Source organism: Ovis canadensis, chromosome Y (assembly GCF_042477335.2).
Source record: "Ovis canadensis isolate MfBH-ARS-UI-01 breed Bighorn chromosome Y, ARS-UI_OviCan_v2, whole genome shotgun sequence".
Lineage (NCBI taxonomy): Eukaryota > Metazoa > Chordata > Mammalia > Artiodactyla > Bovidae > Ovis > Ovis canadensis.
Genome location: NC_091271.1, coordinates 7,656,907 through 7,672,741, shown reverse-complemented (window position 1 = coordinate 7,672,741; position 15,835 = coordinate 7,656,907). Strand labels below are relative to the sequence as shown.

Sequence of the window (15,835 nt, the reverse complement as noted above, 5' to 3'; positions counted from 1 at the left end):
AACGTCTTGCATTGGCAGGTGGATTCTTTACCTCTATTTCACCTGGGAAAGGTAAATTCTACGTATTTCAGTGTGCAGTGTCTTGGCTTACACTGACCTACAACTGTGAATCTTCTCTACCTGGGTAACTCTTTCCATCCGAAACTCAACTAGGAGATTTTTTTTAAAAGGTACTGTCGACAATAAAAAAAAGTTCTAGAAATCTAGTTTATAATCTAATGAATATAGACAATTTTGTATTGGCAATCATCAAAGTTCCTAAGGGACTATTTAATTAGAACGAATTACATAAACGAAGAGGTATTAACTTGTTGCTACAACTGCAATCATTTCAGAATACGTAATTTAGTAAAATATTGCACGGCTTAATTTTACACGTTATACGTCAAAGGTATTAAATTTATTTTTTTAATCTTTATTTCTATTTTATTTTCTCAGACCAAAAAGTGTTCTACTCAGGCAGAGACACTCATACTACCTAAACATGTTTGTATGTATCAATAGCCTATAACATTACGTACATATTTTTCGTTCTGAGGCCATAAACAGAACCGCAAGCCGAGTTTGCATTTCCTGCCCAAAGAATTACGTTCCTTTTGTAACGGGTTGAACCGAAGGGGACGGAATCTGAAGCTTTTTATGAGGCGCCGATAAGTGGAGCGGCGGAAGGAGCTGAGGCTCAAGTGGAGGCTGAAGGTACTGCGCAGTAAGAGTGAACTGGCACTCGACAGATCATTTTCGCATGTTGGCCACAAGATACCCACGATAGCCTCAGAACAAATCATCAGTGAAGTGCTTAGTGGAGACATATTAACTCCAGAGTGTGGAAACATCCGCACAGTAACTCTTCGGAAAGACGCGTCCGATAGTTCACCAGAAAGTGAAACAAGGGAAGAAAGCTTCCGACTTCCGCTTTTGCCTGCGCTTGCGCATGGTCGTTTCCGCCGTTAGGCCCGCCTCTCGGCTTAGTGGTGCGGGCGGTCGGGCATGGATAAGGTGACAACGTTGGAGCTATTTCCCAAGACACAGAGGTAAGCTGACTGGGAGACGTGACTGAAAAGAAACAAACAAACAAACCAGGAAGAGCCTAGGCTGCACACGCAGCGTGGGACAAACAAGCCGGTGCCTTCCTGGCCCTGTTAACTGGCGTCCATGGGCTCAGGAAGGCGAGAATCAAAACTGCGAATGGAGACTTAATGGCTGAGGGTAGATAGACGGTTTTGTAACCGAAATATAAAAACCAAGATTTCATTGCCTAGTACTAAAGAGACTTTCCTGCACTTGACTCAGTGGAAAGGGGGCCTCCAGAGCGTATTGGAGGTGTGACCAGTGATGGTGTATGTTTCGGTTTTCCAGCCACAAAAAATACAGAGCCGCCTTGAAGAAGGAAAAACGAAAGAAACGTCGCCGGGAACTGGCTAGACTAAGAGACTCAGGTAATGGACTCATTTTGTTTTGTTTGTATAAACTTGTTACCCATACTGCGGCCCAAAATAGAAGCCCTAGTGTCAAAAGAGAGGTGTGCATCTGATGACACGCAGGGTCTGGTTCTCTCGAAATTAAGTTATATTATAACCATATTGGAGAAAATACTGACGTTTTAAATAAGACAGAGAAAGGTACGGTGAATCACTACTATTTGTAAATATTCGTAAAGAACTTGATGTCACAACTGTAAGAATTGTGAATTTCAGCAGCTACTGATTGTTAACTACTCAGTCGATGTTTTCCCATGTACTGGTCGAGTATATTAATAAGACGTTCAGATTTTTCTCAAACTGGAATAGAATAAGGTGCCTATATTGAGCCAAATGAAAACGGAAACTATTGTTTTTCTTTAACTATTTACAAGCATAAAACTAGTCGTGGAACTTAACTTGACTGTAAACATACATACTTAAAACCAAATAAAGTCATGCAACCCATTCATGTTTACATAAATGTAATACTAGGGATTATATAGAACGAAGTCTTAAGAAATATTTCTACTGATAGCTGTTACTGGATTATGTGGTGTTTGTAGTGCTTTATTATTGTTGCCTTTTAGTTGTAGAACACTTCTTTTCTGTTGGGAAAAATAGTGGAACCTTAATTTGCCCAGTGATAATACGTATTTGGCTTAGAAATGGCAGATCCTAACATTTTCCCATAAACTTGTGTGTGTAATGCTGTAAACTTAGTACTGCTTAGTCAACATGCTTAAAAAAATTCAGATGGATCCACTGCTATCATACAACAGTATCGGCTTTTAATGTTTGTCATCCACATTTTCCAGAACTTGCTTATTAAGTTGTCCAAGACAGTTCTTGTACTCTAGAGACTGTGGCCTCAAGTAAACAGGATTTTTGGACTTGGGAAATGGCCATAGAGCTTTCGTTTACCATTGATGTTCCCAGGCAATGATTCTAGTAGCAATATGTGGCATATTTGGTATGGAAAAATCATTATGTTCACACACAACAGGTGACTTGTTTATATTATTAATTTGAAATTAGTCCATTAGAGGCAGAAGAAAATGTCAGGAAAAGTAGGTAGGATAGGTTGGAGTTACTTATTCCTTTTCACTTTACAAAATACACTCACAGCAAATCTTCGTAGGTAGTCATTTGAAATCTTCCTTCCTATAAACAAATTTAGTATATTTATAAGTAGGTCACTACTTTTCTTTTTATTATATAGCTAGTGCCATATCCAAAACCAAGCAGTTGTCTGTCAGTTAACAGCTTTGCTCCTAGTTTTGCATATTCTGATTCACAGTTCTTAATCTAGAGAGACATAATGAATGTATAGAATGAAAAACACTTCTGTTCATTCATTGTAGTACACATTGAATGAGCAAACATTGTAGTACACATTGAATGAGCAAACATATTCTCTAAAATATAGAAAGTGTTACATAAGAGTGAATTGGCTAATGATTTCTAGAAATTCTTCGAACATTGATCTTCCGGTTGTAGGTAATCTTTTTGGCATCTAGTTTAATCTTGGATAGCATGAAATAAACTGTCTTGTCACAAATTAAGGTAAAATGTAAAAGCAAGTTACAAAACTGAAGTATGATTCTGTTTTTGTTTGAAAGAATTACATGTATAATACAATTAAATACTTGCTACTTTAATGTATGCTGGGAAATATTTGGTTATACTTGTAGAGAAAATACCTCACTTGAATTGTTCATAATAATTTTTTTGCACTGTGTGAACTTGGTTTTGGAGGGGTTAGAGGTTTAAGTGAGTCAGAAGTTATTTTTGAGTATTAGCAGGTGCAAGCAATGTCTACTTAGTGGAAATAACCTCTGTAAGTAATTCAGAATCATATCCTCTGCCAGAAAAGTTATTTATCTATCTGATAATTGTATCAGAAGTTACCACCATTTGTGTGCATATGTGGGCCTATTTTCTTTTAATTTAGAAATCTGAAAGAGTAAAGTTTACTTGATTAGAAAGGCAGTTTCAAATAGAACTGGGTAAGCCTTTTTGGGACTTATAATACATGCATCACTGTTAAAAATCTTTTTTTCTTTTAACTTTGAATGTTGGAAAGCTGCTGTTCCATTTCCTTAAGTGGCCTCAGTTTTCCCTGTGTGTTAAACATCTCTTGTTGCATTTTTCTCTCAAATTTAAATTTTAAATTGAAGAGAATAGAGTTTTTATTGTAGGAAAAATTATATTCTCATATTTTTAATTTGAAGAGTATTCCAGTATACAGAAAATTGGAAAGAAATAGTACAATAAGCATCTATGAACTCAGTATCTATGAACATTTCTGTCTCCTCTTTTTTCTCTCTCTCTATATGTATATTTCTATATATATTAATATGTGAAAATATGTATATACTGGAGAAGGAAATGGCAACCCACTCCAGTACTCTTGCCTGGAGAATCCCATGGATAGAGGAGCCTGGTAGTCTACAGTCCATGGAGTTGCAAACGATTCAGACATGACTGAGCGACTGAGCGACTTCACTTTTCACTTTCATGCATTGGAGAAGGAAGTAGCAACCATTCCAGTATTTTTGCCTGGAGAATCCCAGGGATGGAGGAGTCTGGTGGGCTGCCATCTCTGGGGTCATACAGAGTTGGACATAGCTGAAGCGACTTAGCAGCAGCAGATATGTATGTGTGTGTGTACAGATATTTGCACATTCATGTATAGAATTTTTTTACCCTGATAATTGACAGATAAGTTGCAGATATATGGTGCTTCACACCTAAATAATTCAGTTTTCATCTCTAAAGTATATGCACATTTTTCTACAGAACATAACAACTTTATGCTTTTGTAAATGAAAGGAATTCAGTTTTATGATACACAAATAGCTGTATATATTATCCAGGATTGAGCTTTGTATATAACCAGATGTACATTTAAAATATACATCATGTGTATATATATATATATATATATACACTACAGCTAGTATTGATCGTTTTTTAAAAAATGATATCTGGGGAATGTTCTAAAATGCCTTATGGGTTTGTTAGTCTAATGTTACTCTGTTTATTGCAAAATACTAGAAAGAAAATATTGTATGTTCTTACTATACATATTAGAGGGTCAGTAGCATCAGGTATAATCATAAGGGATTTGATTTAGGTCATACCTGAATGTTCTAGCGGTTTTCCCTACTTTCTTCAATTTAAGTCTGAATTTGGCAATAAGGAGCTCATGATCTGAGCCAGTCAGCTCCCAGTCTTGTTTTTGCTGACTGTATAGAGCTACTCCATCTTTGAATGCAAAGAATGTAATCAGTCAGATTTCGGTGTTGACCATCTGGTGATGTCCATGTGTAGAGTCTTCTCTTGTGTTGTTGTAAGAGGGTGTTTGCTATGACCAGTGCGTTCTCTTGGCAAAACTCCTTTAGCCTTTGCCCTGCTTCATTCCGTATTCCAAGGCCAAATTTGCCTGTTACTCCAGGTGTTTCTTGACTTCCTACTGTTGCATTCCAGTCACCTGTAATGAAAAGGACATCTTTTTTGGGTGTTAGTTTTACAAGGTCTTGTAGGTCTTCATAGAACCATTCAACTTCCGCTTCTTCAGCATTACTAGTTGGGGCGTAGACTTGGATTACTGTGATATTGAGTGGTTTGCCTTGGAAATGAATAGAGATCATTCTGTTGTTTTTGAGACTGCATCCGAGTACTGCATTTCGGACTCTTTTGTTGACCATGGTGGCTACTCCATTTCTTCTCAGGGATTCCCGCCTGCAGTAGTAGATATAATGGTCGTCTGAGCTAAATTCACCCATTCCAGTCCATTTAAGTTCGCTGATTCCTAGAATGTCAACGCTCACCCTTGCCGTCTCTTATTTGACCACTTCCAATTTGCCTTGATTCATGGACCTAACATTCCAGGTTCCTATGCAGTATTGCTCTTTACAGCATCGGACCTTGCTTCTATCACTAGTCACATCCACAAGTGGGTATTGTTTTTGCTTTGGCTCCATCCCTTCATTTTTTCTGGAGTTATTTCTCCACTGATCTCCAGTAGCATATTGGGCACCTACTGACCTGGGGAGTTCCTCTTTCAGTATCCTATCATTCTGCCTTTTCATATTGTTCATGGGGTTCTCAAGGCAAGAATACTGAAGTGGTTTGCCATTCCCTTCTCCAGCAGACCACATTTTGTCAGACCTCTCCATGACCCACCCATCTTGGATGGTCCCACATAGCATGGCTTAGTTTCATTTAGTTAGACAAGGCTGTGGTCCTATTGTGATTCACTTCAGTTCAATTCAGTCACTCAGTCATGTCCGACTCTTTGCAACCCCATGAATCACAGCACACCAGGCCTCCCTGTCCATCGCCAACTCCTGGAGTTCACTCAGACTCACGTCGATCGAGTCAGTGATGCCATGCAGCCATCTCATCCTATGTCATCCCCTTCTCCTCCTGCCCCCAATCCCTCCCAGCATCAGTCTTTTCCAAGGAGTCAACTCTTCGCATGAGGTGGCCAAAGTACTGGAGTTTCAGCTTCAGCATCGTTCCCTCCAAAGAGATCCCGGAGGATGAGATGGCTGGATAGCATCACGGACTCGATGGACGTGAGTCTGAGTGAACTCTGGGAGATGGTGATGAACAGGGAGGCCTGGCGTGCTGAGATTCATGGGGTCGCAAAGAGTTGGACACGACTGAGCGACTGAACTGAACTGAACTAATCTTCAGAATGGACTGGTTGTGATTAGATTGATTAGTTTTCTGTGATTATGGTTTCAGTGTGTCTGCCCTCTGATGCCCTCTTGCAACACCTACCATCTTTCTTGGGTTTCGCTTACCTTGGTCATGGGGTATGTCTTCATGGTTGCTCCAGCAAAGCGCAGCCCCTGCTCCTTACCTTGGACGAGGGGTATCTCCTCACCGCCGTCCCTCCTGATCTTGAATGTGGAGTAACTCCTCTCAGCCCTCCTGCGCCAGAAGCCACCGCTCCTTGGATGTGGGGTTGCTCCTCTCGGCCACTGCCCCTGGCCTCGGTGTCCGGTAGCTCCTCCTGGCCACCGCCCCGGCTTTGGACTTGGGGTAGCTCCTCCCGGCCGCTCCTGCGCTGTCGCAGCCTGGCACTCATGGCCACCACGCCTGATCTCGGACGCGAGGTAGCTCCTCTCGGCCACCACCCCTGACCTCGGAGGTGGGGTAGCTCCTCCTGGCCGCTGCCCCTGACCTCAGGCTGGGGGGTAGCTCCTCTTGGCCGCTTCTGCGCCATGGCATCCTGGCACTCATGGCACCTGACCTTAGATGCAGGGTAGCTCCTCTCGGGCGCTGCGCCTGATCTTGGACGTGGGGTATAGATTTAAGGGACTAGATCTGATAGATAGAGTGCCTGATGAACTATGGAATGAGGTTTGTGACAGGAGACAGGGATCAAGACCATCCCCATGGAAAAGAAAAGCGAAAAAGCAAAATGGCTGTCTGGGGAGGCCTTACAAATAGCTGTGAAAAGAAGCGAAGCGAAAAGCCAAGGAGAAAAGGAAGGATATAAGCATCTGAATCCAGAGTTCTAGAGAATAGCAAGAAGAGATAAGAAAGCCTTCCTCAGCAATCAGTGCAAAGAAATAGAGGCAAACAACAGAATGGGAAAAACTAGAGATCTCTTCAAGAAAATTAGAGATACCAAGGGAACATTTCATGCAAAGATGGGCTTGATAAAGGACAGAAATGGTATGGACCTAACAGAAGCAGAAGATATTAAGAAGACGTGGCAAGAATACACAGAAGAACTGTACAAAAAAAGATCTTCATGACCAAGATAATCACGATTGTGTAATCACTCACCTAGAGCCAGACATCCTAGAATGTGAAGTCAAGTGGGCCTTAGAAAGCATCACTACGAACAAAGCTAGTGGAGGTGATGGAATTCCAGTTGAGCTATTTCAAATCCTGAAAGATGGTGCTGTGAAAATGTTGCACTCAATATGCCAGCAAATTTGGAAGACTCAGCAGTGGCCACAGGACTGGAAGAAGTCAGTTTTCATTCCAATCCCAAAGAAAGACAATGCCAAAGAATGCTCAAACTGCCGCACAATTGCGCTCATCTCACACGCTAGTAAAGTGATGCTCAAAATTGTCCAAGCCAGGCTTCAGCAATAACGTGAACCGTGAAATTCCAGATGTTCAAGCTGGTTTTAGAAAAGGCAGAGGAACCAGAGGTCAACTTGCCAGCATCTGCTGGATCATGGAAAAAGCAAGAGAGTTCCAGAAAAACATCTATTTCTGCTTTATTGACTATGTCAAAGGCTTTGATGGTGTGGATCACAATAAACTGTGGACAATTCTGAAAGAGATGGGAATACCAGACCACCTGACCTGCCTCTTGAAAAACTTATATGCAGGTCAGGAAGCAACAGTTAGAACTGGACATGGAACAACAGATTGGTTCCAAATCAGGAAAGGAGCATGTCAAGGCTGTATATTGTCACCTTGCTTATTTCACTTATATGCAGACTACATCATGAGAAACACTGGGCTGGATGAAGCACAAGCTGGAATCAAGATTGCTGGGAGAAATATCAATAACCTCAGATATGCAGATGACACCACCATTATGGCAGAAAGTGAAGAGGAACTAAAAAGCCTCTTGATGAAAGTGAAAGAGGAGAGTGAAAATAATAGTGATGTTATTAATGATGTCTCTGTTCATCCCACTTTCTCCTTTCCCCTTGTGTGCACAAGTCCATTCTCATTTCTGTATGTCAGCATCTCCCTTCCTTCCATGAAATAGGTTCATCAGTACCATTTTCCTAGAGTTCACAAATATGTGTTAGTAAATAATTATTTAAGACTTACTTCACTCTGTGTAAGAGGCTCTAGGTTCATATCCTCACTGGAACTGACTGAAATTCATTCTTTATGTCTGAGTAATGTTCCATTGTATATATGGACCACATCTTATTTATTCATTCCTCTGCTGATGGCCATTTAGGTTGCTTCCATGTCCTGGCTGTTGTGGATAGTGCTGCAGTGAACATTGGGGTACCTGTGTCTTTTAGAATTGTGGTTTTGCAGGATATATGCCTAGTAGTGATATTGCTGGGTCATGTGGCAGATACCACCCTTATGGTAGAAAGTGAAGAGGAACTAAAAAGCTTCTTGATGAAAGTGAAAGAGGAGAGTGAAGAAGTTGGCTTAAAGCTCAACATTCAGAAAATGATATCATGGCATCTGGTCCCATCAGTTCATGGGAAATAGATGGGGATACAGTGGAAACAGTGTCAGAGTTTATTTTCGGGGGCTCCAAAGTCACTGCAGACGGTGACTGCAGCCATGAAATTAAAAGACGCTTACTTCTTGAAAGGAAAGTTATGACCAACCTAGATAGCATATTGAAAAGCAGAGACATTTGCCAACAAAGGTCTGTCTAGTCAAGGCTGTGGTTTTTCCTGTGGTCATGTATGGATGTGAGAGTTGGACTGTGAAGAAAGCTGAGCACCAAAGAGTTGATGCTTTTGAACTGTGGTGTTGGAGAAGACTCTTGAGAGTCCCTTGGACTGCAAGGAGATCCAACCAGTCCATTCTGAAGGAGATCCGCCCTGGGATTTCTTTGGAGGGAATGACGCTAAAGCTTAAACTCCAGTACTTTGGCCACCTCATGCGAAGAGTTGACTGGGAAAAGACTCTGATGCTGGGAGGGATTGGAAGCAGGAGGAGAAGGGGATGACAGAGGATGAGATGGCTGGATGGCATCATTGGCTAGATGGATGTGAGTCTGAGTGAACTCTAGAAGTTGGTGATGGACAGGGAGGCCTGGTATGCTGCGATCCATGGGGTCACAAAGAGTTGGACATGACTGCATGACTGAAGTGAACTGTGGCAGTTTTATTCCTCATTTTTTAAGGTATCTCCATACTGACTGTATCAGTTTACATTCCCACTAATAGTACAAGAGAGTTCCCCTTTCTCCATGTCCTCACCAGCATTTATTTGTAGACTTTTTGATGATGGTCATTCTGACCAGTGTGAGATGATACCTCATTGTAATTTTGATTTGCGTTTTTCTGATAATTAGTGATGTTGAACATTTTTTCATATGTTTGTTGGCCATCTCTATTTTCTTTGGAGAGATGTCTGCTTAGGTGTTTTGACCACTTTTTGATTGAGCTGTCTTGTTTTCCTGATATTTACCTACATGAGCTTCTTATGTATTTTGGAGATAAATCCTTTGTCAATTGATTCATTTTCAATTATTTTCTCTCATTGTCACAGTTTTCACTTTGTTTATAGTATCCTCTGCTGTGCAAAGCTTTAAGTTTAATTAGGTCCTACTTATGTTTTTTTTTTGTTTGTTTGTTTTCATTCTTTTACACTAGGAAGTGGGTCATAGAGGATCTGGCTATAATTTATGTTAGGGAGTGTGTTGCTTATGTTTTACTCTGAGCATTTTATAGTATCTGACCTTAAATTGAGATCTTTAATCCATTTTGGATTTATTTTTGTGTATGCTATTACAAATTGTTTTAGTTTCATTCTTTAACATATAGCGGTCCAGTTTCCTCAATAACAGTTATTGAAACAGCTGTCTTTTCTCCATTGTATATTCTTGCCTTTTTTGTCAAAGATAAGGTGCTCATAGATGTGTGGGTTTACCTCTGAACTCTCTTATCATGTTTTATTGGCCTATTTCTGTTTTTGTGCCAGTACCAGACTGTCTTGATAACTCTAGCTTTATAGTCTGAAGTCTGTTACTTCAGCTCCATTTCCTCCAGCTCCATTCTTTCTCAAGATAGCTTTGGCTATTTGGGATCTTTTGTATTTCCATACGGATTGTGAAATTTTTTTGTTTTGGTTCTATGAAAACTACCATTGGTAGCTTGATAGGTTTTGTGTTGAATCTGTAGATTGCCTTGGACAGTAGAGTCATTTTCATAATACTGATTCTTCCAGTCCAAGAACATGGTATATCTGTCCCTCTGTTTATATTGTTTTTAATTTCTTTCATCAGTGTCTTACAGTTTTATGCCTAAGGGCTTTTTGGCTCTTAAGTAGATTTATTCCTATGCATTGTAGTCTTTTTGTTGCAGGATGATTTCATTAGTTTCTCTTTCCAGTTTTCATTGTTGGTGTATTGGAAGGCAAAGCATTTCTGTGTGTTTTTTATCATGTGAATTTACTATATTCATTGATTAGATCTAGTAATTTCCTAATGGCATCTTTAGGCTTTTCTATGTATAGTATCATGTCATGTGCAAACAGTGAACATTTTACTTCTTTTCCAATCTAGATTCCTTTTATTTCTGTTTCTTCTGATTGCTGTGACTAGGACTTTCAAAACTATGTTGAATAATAGTAGTGAGATTGGGCACCCTTGTCTTTTTCTTGATAGATGTTTGTCTTGCATCTTCATCTTTAACTTATTTTTTGTTATTTATTGTTTTTTAGATGGGAGGGACTATGTTCAGTTTACTGAACAAACTGTCTTACTAGTTGTTTGGCCTGAGGTTTCCAGCAGTGGTTAGAGCTGGGTCTTGGTGTTCAGACGTGGACTTATGGGAGAGCTCACTTCAATTAATATTCCTTGAGGTCTGAGGTTTTTTGTTTTCCAGCATTTCAGACTCAGCGTTCATACCTCAGGGGCTTGGGCCAGGTCTATAGCATGTGAAGCCAGATCCTACGAGCCATGGGATGCAGAAAAAGAAAAAAAAAAGAGAGAACATTGAAGATACAGGGAAAAAAAAAAGGCAGAACAACTATAATAAATGAGTAAAAGATAACAACCCTTGAAGGGTAACACCAGACTTAACAGCAAAGAGAGAGGAAAAAATATATATATATATATAAATATATTTATTAAAAATAAAAATGAGTGAAAGTTGCTCAATTGTGTCTGACTCTTTGTGACTGAATGAACTATACCATGGAATTCTCCAGGTCAGAACACTGGAGTGGGTATTCTCTGGGGGATCTTCCCAACCCAGGGATTGAACTCAGGTCTCCCGCATTGAATGTGGATTCTTTACCAGCTGAGCTACCAAGGAAGGCCAGGAATATTGGAATGGGTAGCCAATCCCTTCTCCAGGGATCTTCCCATCCCAGGGTTGAAACTGGGGTCTCCTGCATTGCAGGCAGATTGTTTACCAGGGAGCAGAATAATAATGAAGATTTAAAAATAATCGAATACTTTTAGAAAACTAACAGAAATAGTACAAAAAGTAAGACTATGTATGAAGCAACTTCTGGAGGGAAAATGGAACTCCACCAGTAGTAAAAACTCTGAAAGAAACCCCAAACACCAAAAGGCTGAAAAAATTAGGCTGTAAAGGGTGGGATTTAGGTGGGGAATGACATAGGTGCTAGGAGTGTTTAGGTAGGGGTGGGTTTCTGACCCAGGACCCAAGCCTTCAGAGAGGGTCCTGGGTGGGGGTGGGGGTGAGCCGTGTTCCACCCAGCTAAGAGGGTCTCTGCAGTGTCTCCAGCTTTGGGGTATGAGGATAAAGCCAGGCCCCCAGGAAGCTCCCTTGGGCCCTGGATGGAAGAACACCAGAAGGATTCCCTGCTCCTCCACACCTGGAGGAACTCCTCCCTGGACAGCCCTGCTCTGTCTCCCCTCCCTCTTGCATCTGTAGCACCTGCATAGGCTGAGGTGCCCTTGGAGGTGGCTCTGGAGGACAGAGGAGGGCAAGGGGAGTTGCTGGAGGGTAGAAGGGGCCCTTGGAAGGAGAAGAGAAGGTAGAGGGGTCTCCTGAATCCCAGAGAGCCAGGTCCAGCGGTCAGAGCCCATGGAGGCGTGAGGGGCCATGTATAGGATGTGGACCCTGGAGGGAGGAGGAAATGAGAGAGTGTAGCAGAACCCTGGAGGTTAGAAGCAGGCTCTGGGATGACAGAGGCCTCAACTTGGAGGGAGGAGCAGGGAGTGGGGCTTAGTTGGGTGCCTTGGAGGGTGGAGGGGGTTCCAAAGGTAGGAAATGTTCCTTAAGGATGGAGGGCTTGGCCTGGGCACCTTAGGACGATCCCCAGGGCCGAGTGGGGATTAAGAAGGGGACAGTAGGCAGTGCCTTGTTCAGGTGCCTCCTAAAGCCCAGCTGGTCTCTTTCTATGCCAACAGGAGCCTTCCCTCCCTCTCTTATCCACAAGGCCCTTTCAGAGGGATCCCTGAAGAGCTAGGGTGCGCCAGAGGGAAGAAGACTTCATCGGAGGGAGGAGAGGCCCCAGAGAGGAGAGGCCCCAGAGAGCCGAGGCCCAGGGGCCCTGGGGCCCAGAAAACTCCCCAGGATCAAGTGAAGGCAGAACCCCAGGGGGTTCCCTAGTGGATCTTTCTATCTCCTCATAGATCCCTCCCCTTCCTGATGGAGCAAGTACTGCTGCTCCCAGCACAAAGGCATCAAAACTCCTTTCCTCTACAACAGACCCTCAATTGATGGTCCCTAGGTGTTGAGCTTTCTCCACACTCTTCTGTCTGGTACCTGGTTTCCTCTGGGGCTCCACCCATCAGCCTGTCCTCAGGAGGTCCCCCACCAGCACCTGGAAGACATCCTAGACATGGGGAGACATGGACTCTGTGCCTTCTCTCACTGTCATCTTGCATATACCTCTTATTCCTGATCTTAGAGAAAATGCTTTCACTTTTTCTCAGTTGAGAGTAATGTTTGCTGTGGGTTTGTTGTACATCTCTTTTTATTATGTTGGCATAGGTTCTTTCTGTGCCTACTTTCTGGAGAGTTTCTGTCATGAATGGAAGTAGGATTATGTCCAAAGTTTTTTCTGCATCTATTGAGCTGGTCTTCTGGGTTTTATTCTTTAATTTATTTGTGTGGTGTATCACATTGATTGATTTGCATATATTGAAGGTTCTTACATCCCTGGGGTAAATCTCACTTGGTTGTGGTGTATGATTCTTTGATGGTGTTGTCAAATTCTCTCTGCTAGAATTTTGTTGAGGATTTTTGCATCTGTGTTAATCAGTGATATTGCCTGTAAGTTTCTTTTTTTTCTGGCATCTTTTGTAGTGCAGTGATGGTGGCCTCGTATCCTTTAAAAAAGAGAAATGATTTGATGGGATTTGGTGGAATTGTTATTCAAAAAGAAATCATCAGTTAAAATTTGAAAGTTCTCAGCCTAACCATATTAAAAGAAATAAAATGTGTTTGAGAGGGAACCTGAGAGTTTGGCTGGCATTGATAAGAAGATTGGTGTGAATCACCATCTGAGCAGTAGCTTGAAACTGTTCATGAAGGCAGTTGTGGGACTGGTCAACCATCATAAACAAGGCCCTATTGTCTGGGACAACTGAGAGATCACAAAAGAGGTGATGTAATATTATGAGATTATTTTGCCCCCAGCATCTCAACTGAGATGCCTCCAAAATCCAAGAGCTATTCATCAAAAAATGGGAGATTAAGTCTAGACTAAAACCAGGAACTATTCTCTGAAACAGTGGAATAATGAACCTGAGGGCATTTTGTTTATTATGGGAGTGGCCCTTTGATCACAAACCCAGTGTGTAAGGTTTGAAGGATATAACTGTATCAAAGAAGGCTGTTTAGCAAAGAGATCCTGCTAAGGCAGTAGTACACAAATTCATGGTGGTGGACCCTTAAGCCCAAACCAGTACACACATATATGATTTCATCCCAGAAGACGTAAGATAGCAAATCCAAGAGCTTTAATAAGAGCTGTACCAGGCAAAGTCATGGAGATAGGGTCATCAAGAGCCATGTGCCTTCACTGTGAGGAATCTGGGCCTGAAAAATTTTCGGTTTGTTACAGACTTGTTAAGAAGTGAGTTAGCCCTCATAGTCAACAAGAGAGTCTGAAATGCAGTACTTGGGTGCAGTCTCAAAAATGACTGAATGATCTCTATTTCCAAGGCAAACCATTTGGTATCACAGTAACGCAATCACAGTCTGTGCCCCACCCGCTAATGACAAACAAGCTGAACAGTTCTATGATGACCTGCAAGACTTTCTAGAACTAACACACAAAAAAAGATGTCCTTTTCATCACAGGAGACTGGAATGCAAAAATAGGAAGTCAAGAGATACTTGGAGTAACTGGCAAGTTTGGCCTTGGAGTAAAAGATGAAGCAAGCAAAGGCTAATAGAGTTTTGGCAAAGCACCAGTCATAGAAGACACCCTTTTCCCACAAAAAGGAACGATCGTACACATGGATGTCCCCAGATGGTCAATATCAAAATCAGATTGATTATATTCTTTGCAGCTGAAAGTGGAGAAACTTTATACAGTTAGAAAAAATAAGACCAGAAGCTGGCTGTGGCTCAGATCATGAATTCCTTATTTCAGAATTCAGACTTAAATTGAAAAGTAGGGAAAACCACTGGACCATTCAAGTATTACCTAAATCAAACTCCTTACAATTATCAAGTGGAAGCAACAGATAGATTCAAGGGGTTAGATCTGATAGACAGTGCCTGAAAAACTATGGACAGAGGTTCATGATATTGTAGAGGAGGCAGTGATCAAGACCATCCCCAAGAAAGAAGAAATGCAAAAAGGCAAAATGATTGTCTGAGGAGGCCTTACAAATATCTGAGAAAAGAAAAGAAGCTAAAGGCAAAGGAAAAAAAGAAGGATATAACCATCTGAATGCAGAGTTCCAGAAGATAGCAGGGAGAGATAAGAAAGTCTTCCTCAGTGGGTCAATACAAAGAAATAGAGAAAAACAATAGAATGGGAAAGAGATCTCTAGAGATCTCTTCAGGAAAGTGAGAGATACCAAGGGAACATTTCATGCATAGATGGGCACAATCAAGGGCACAAATCTTATGGACCTAACAGAAGCAGAGGATACTAAGAAGAGGTGGCAACAATACACAGAAGAACTATACAGAAAAGATGTTTACAACCCAGATAATCACAATGGTGTGATCACTCACCTAGAACCATACATCCTGGAATGTGAAGTCAAGGGGGCCTTAGGAAGCATCACTACGAACAGAGTTAATGGAGGTGATAGAATTCCAGCTGAGCTATTTCAAGTCCTAAAAGAAGATGCTGTTAAAGTGCTGTATTCAATATGCCAACAAATTTGGAAAACTCAGCAGCAGCCACAGGACTGGAAGAGGTCAGTTTTCATTCCTAAGAAAGGAGAAAGGCAGTACCAAAGAATGTTCAAATTACGACCCAGTTGCACTCATCTCATGTGCTAGCAAAGTAATGGTTAAAATTTTCCAAGCCAGGCTTCAACAGTATGTGAACCAAGAACTTCCAGCCACTGAAGCTGGATTTAGAAAAGGCAGAGGAACCAGAGATCGAATTGCCAACATCCGCTGGATCGTAGAAAAAGCAGGAGAGTTCCAGAAAAACATCTATTTCTGCTTTATTGACTACGCCAAAACCTTTGTCTCTTTAGATCACAGCAAACTGCAAAATTCTTAAAGATATGGGGATAC

At 41.4% G+C, this 15,835-nt stretch overlaps 1 protein-coding gene across 2 annotated transcripts in view; it reads left to right on the top strand.

Moving 5' to 3' along the window:
• The first annotated feature begins 538 nt into the window (after nucleotides 1–538).
• Nucleotides 539–15,835, top strand: part of LOC138431424 (U2 small nuclear ribonucleoprotein auxiliary factor 35 kDa subunit-related protein 2) — an 82,432-nt gene continuing 67,135 nt past the window's right edge. For both annotated transcript variants that reach the window (XM_070289554.1, XM_069573568.1), the window contains exons 1-2: nucleotides 539–1,031; nucleotides 1,357–1,436. In XM_070289554.1, the coding sequence (XP_070145655.1) occupies nucleotides 988–1,031; nucleotides 1,357–1,436 (124 nt within the window). In that variant the 5' untranslated portion in view covers nucleotides 539–987. The remainder of the gene's footprint in view (nucleotides 1,032–1,356; nucleotides 1,437–15,835) is intronic.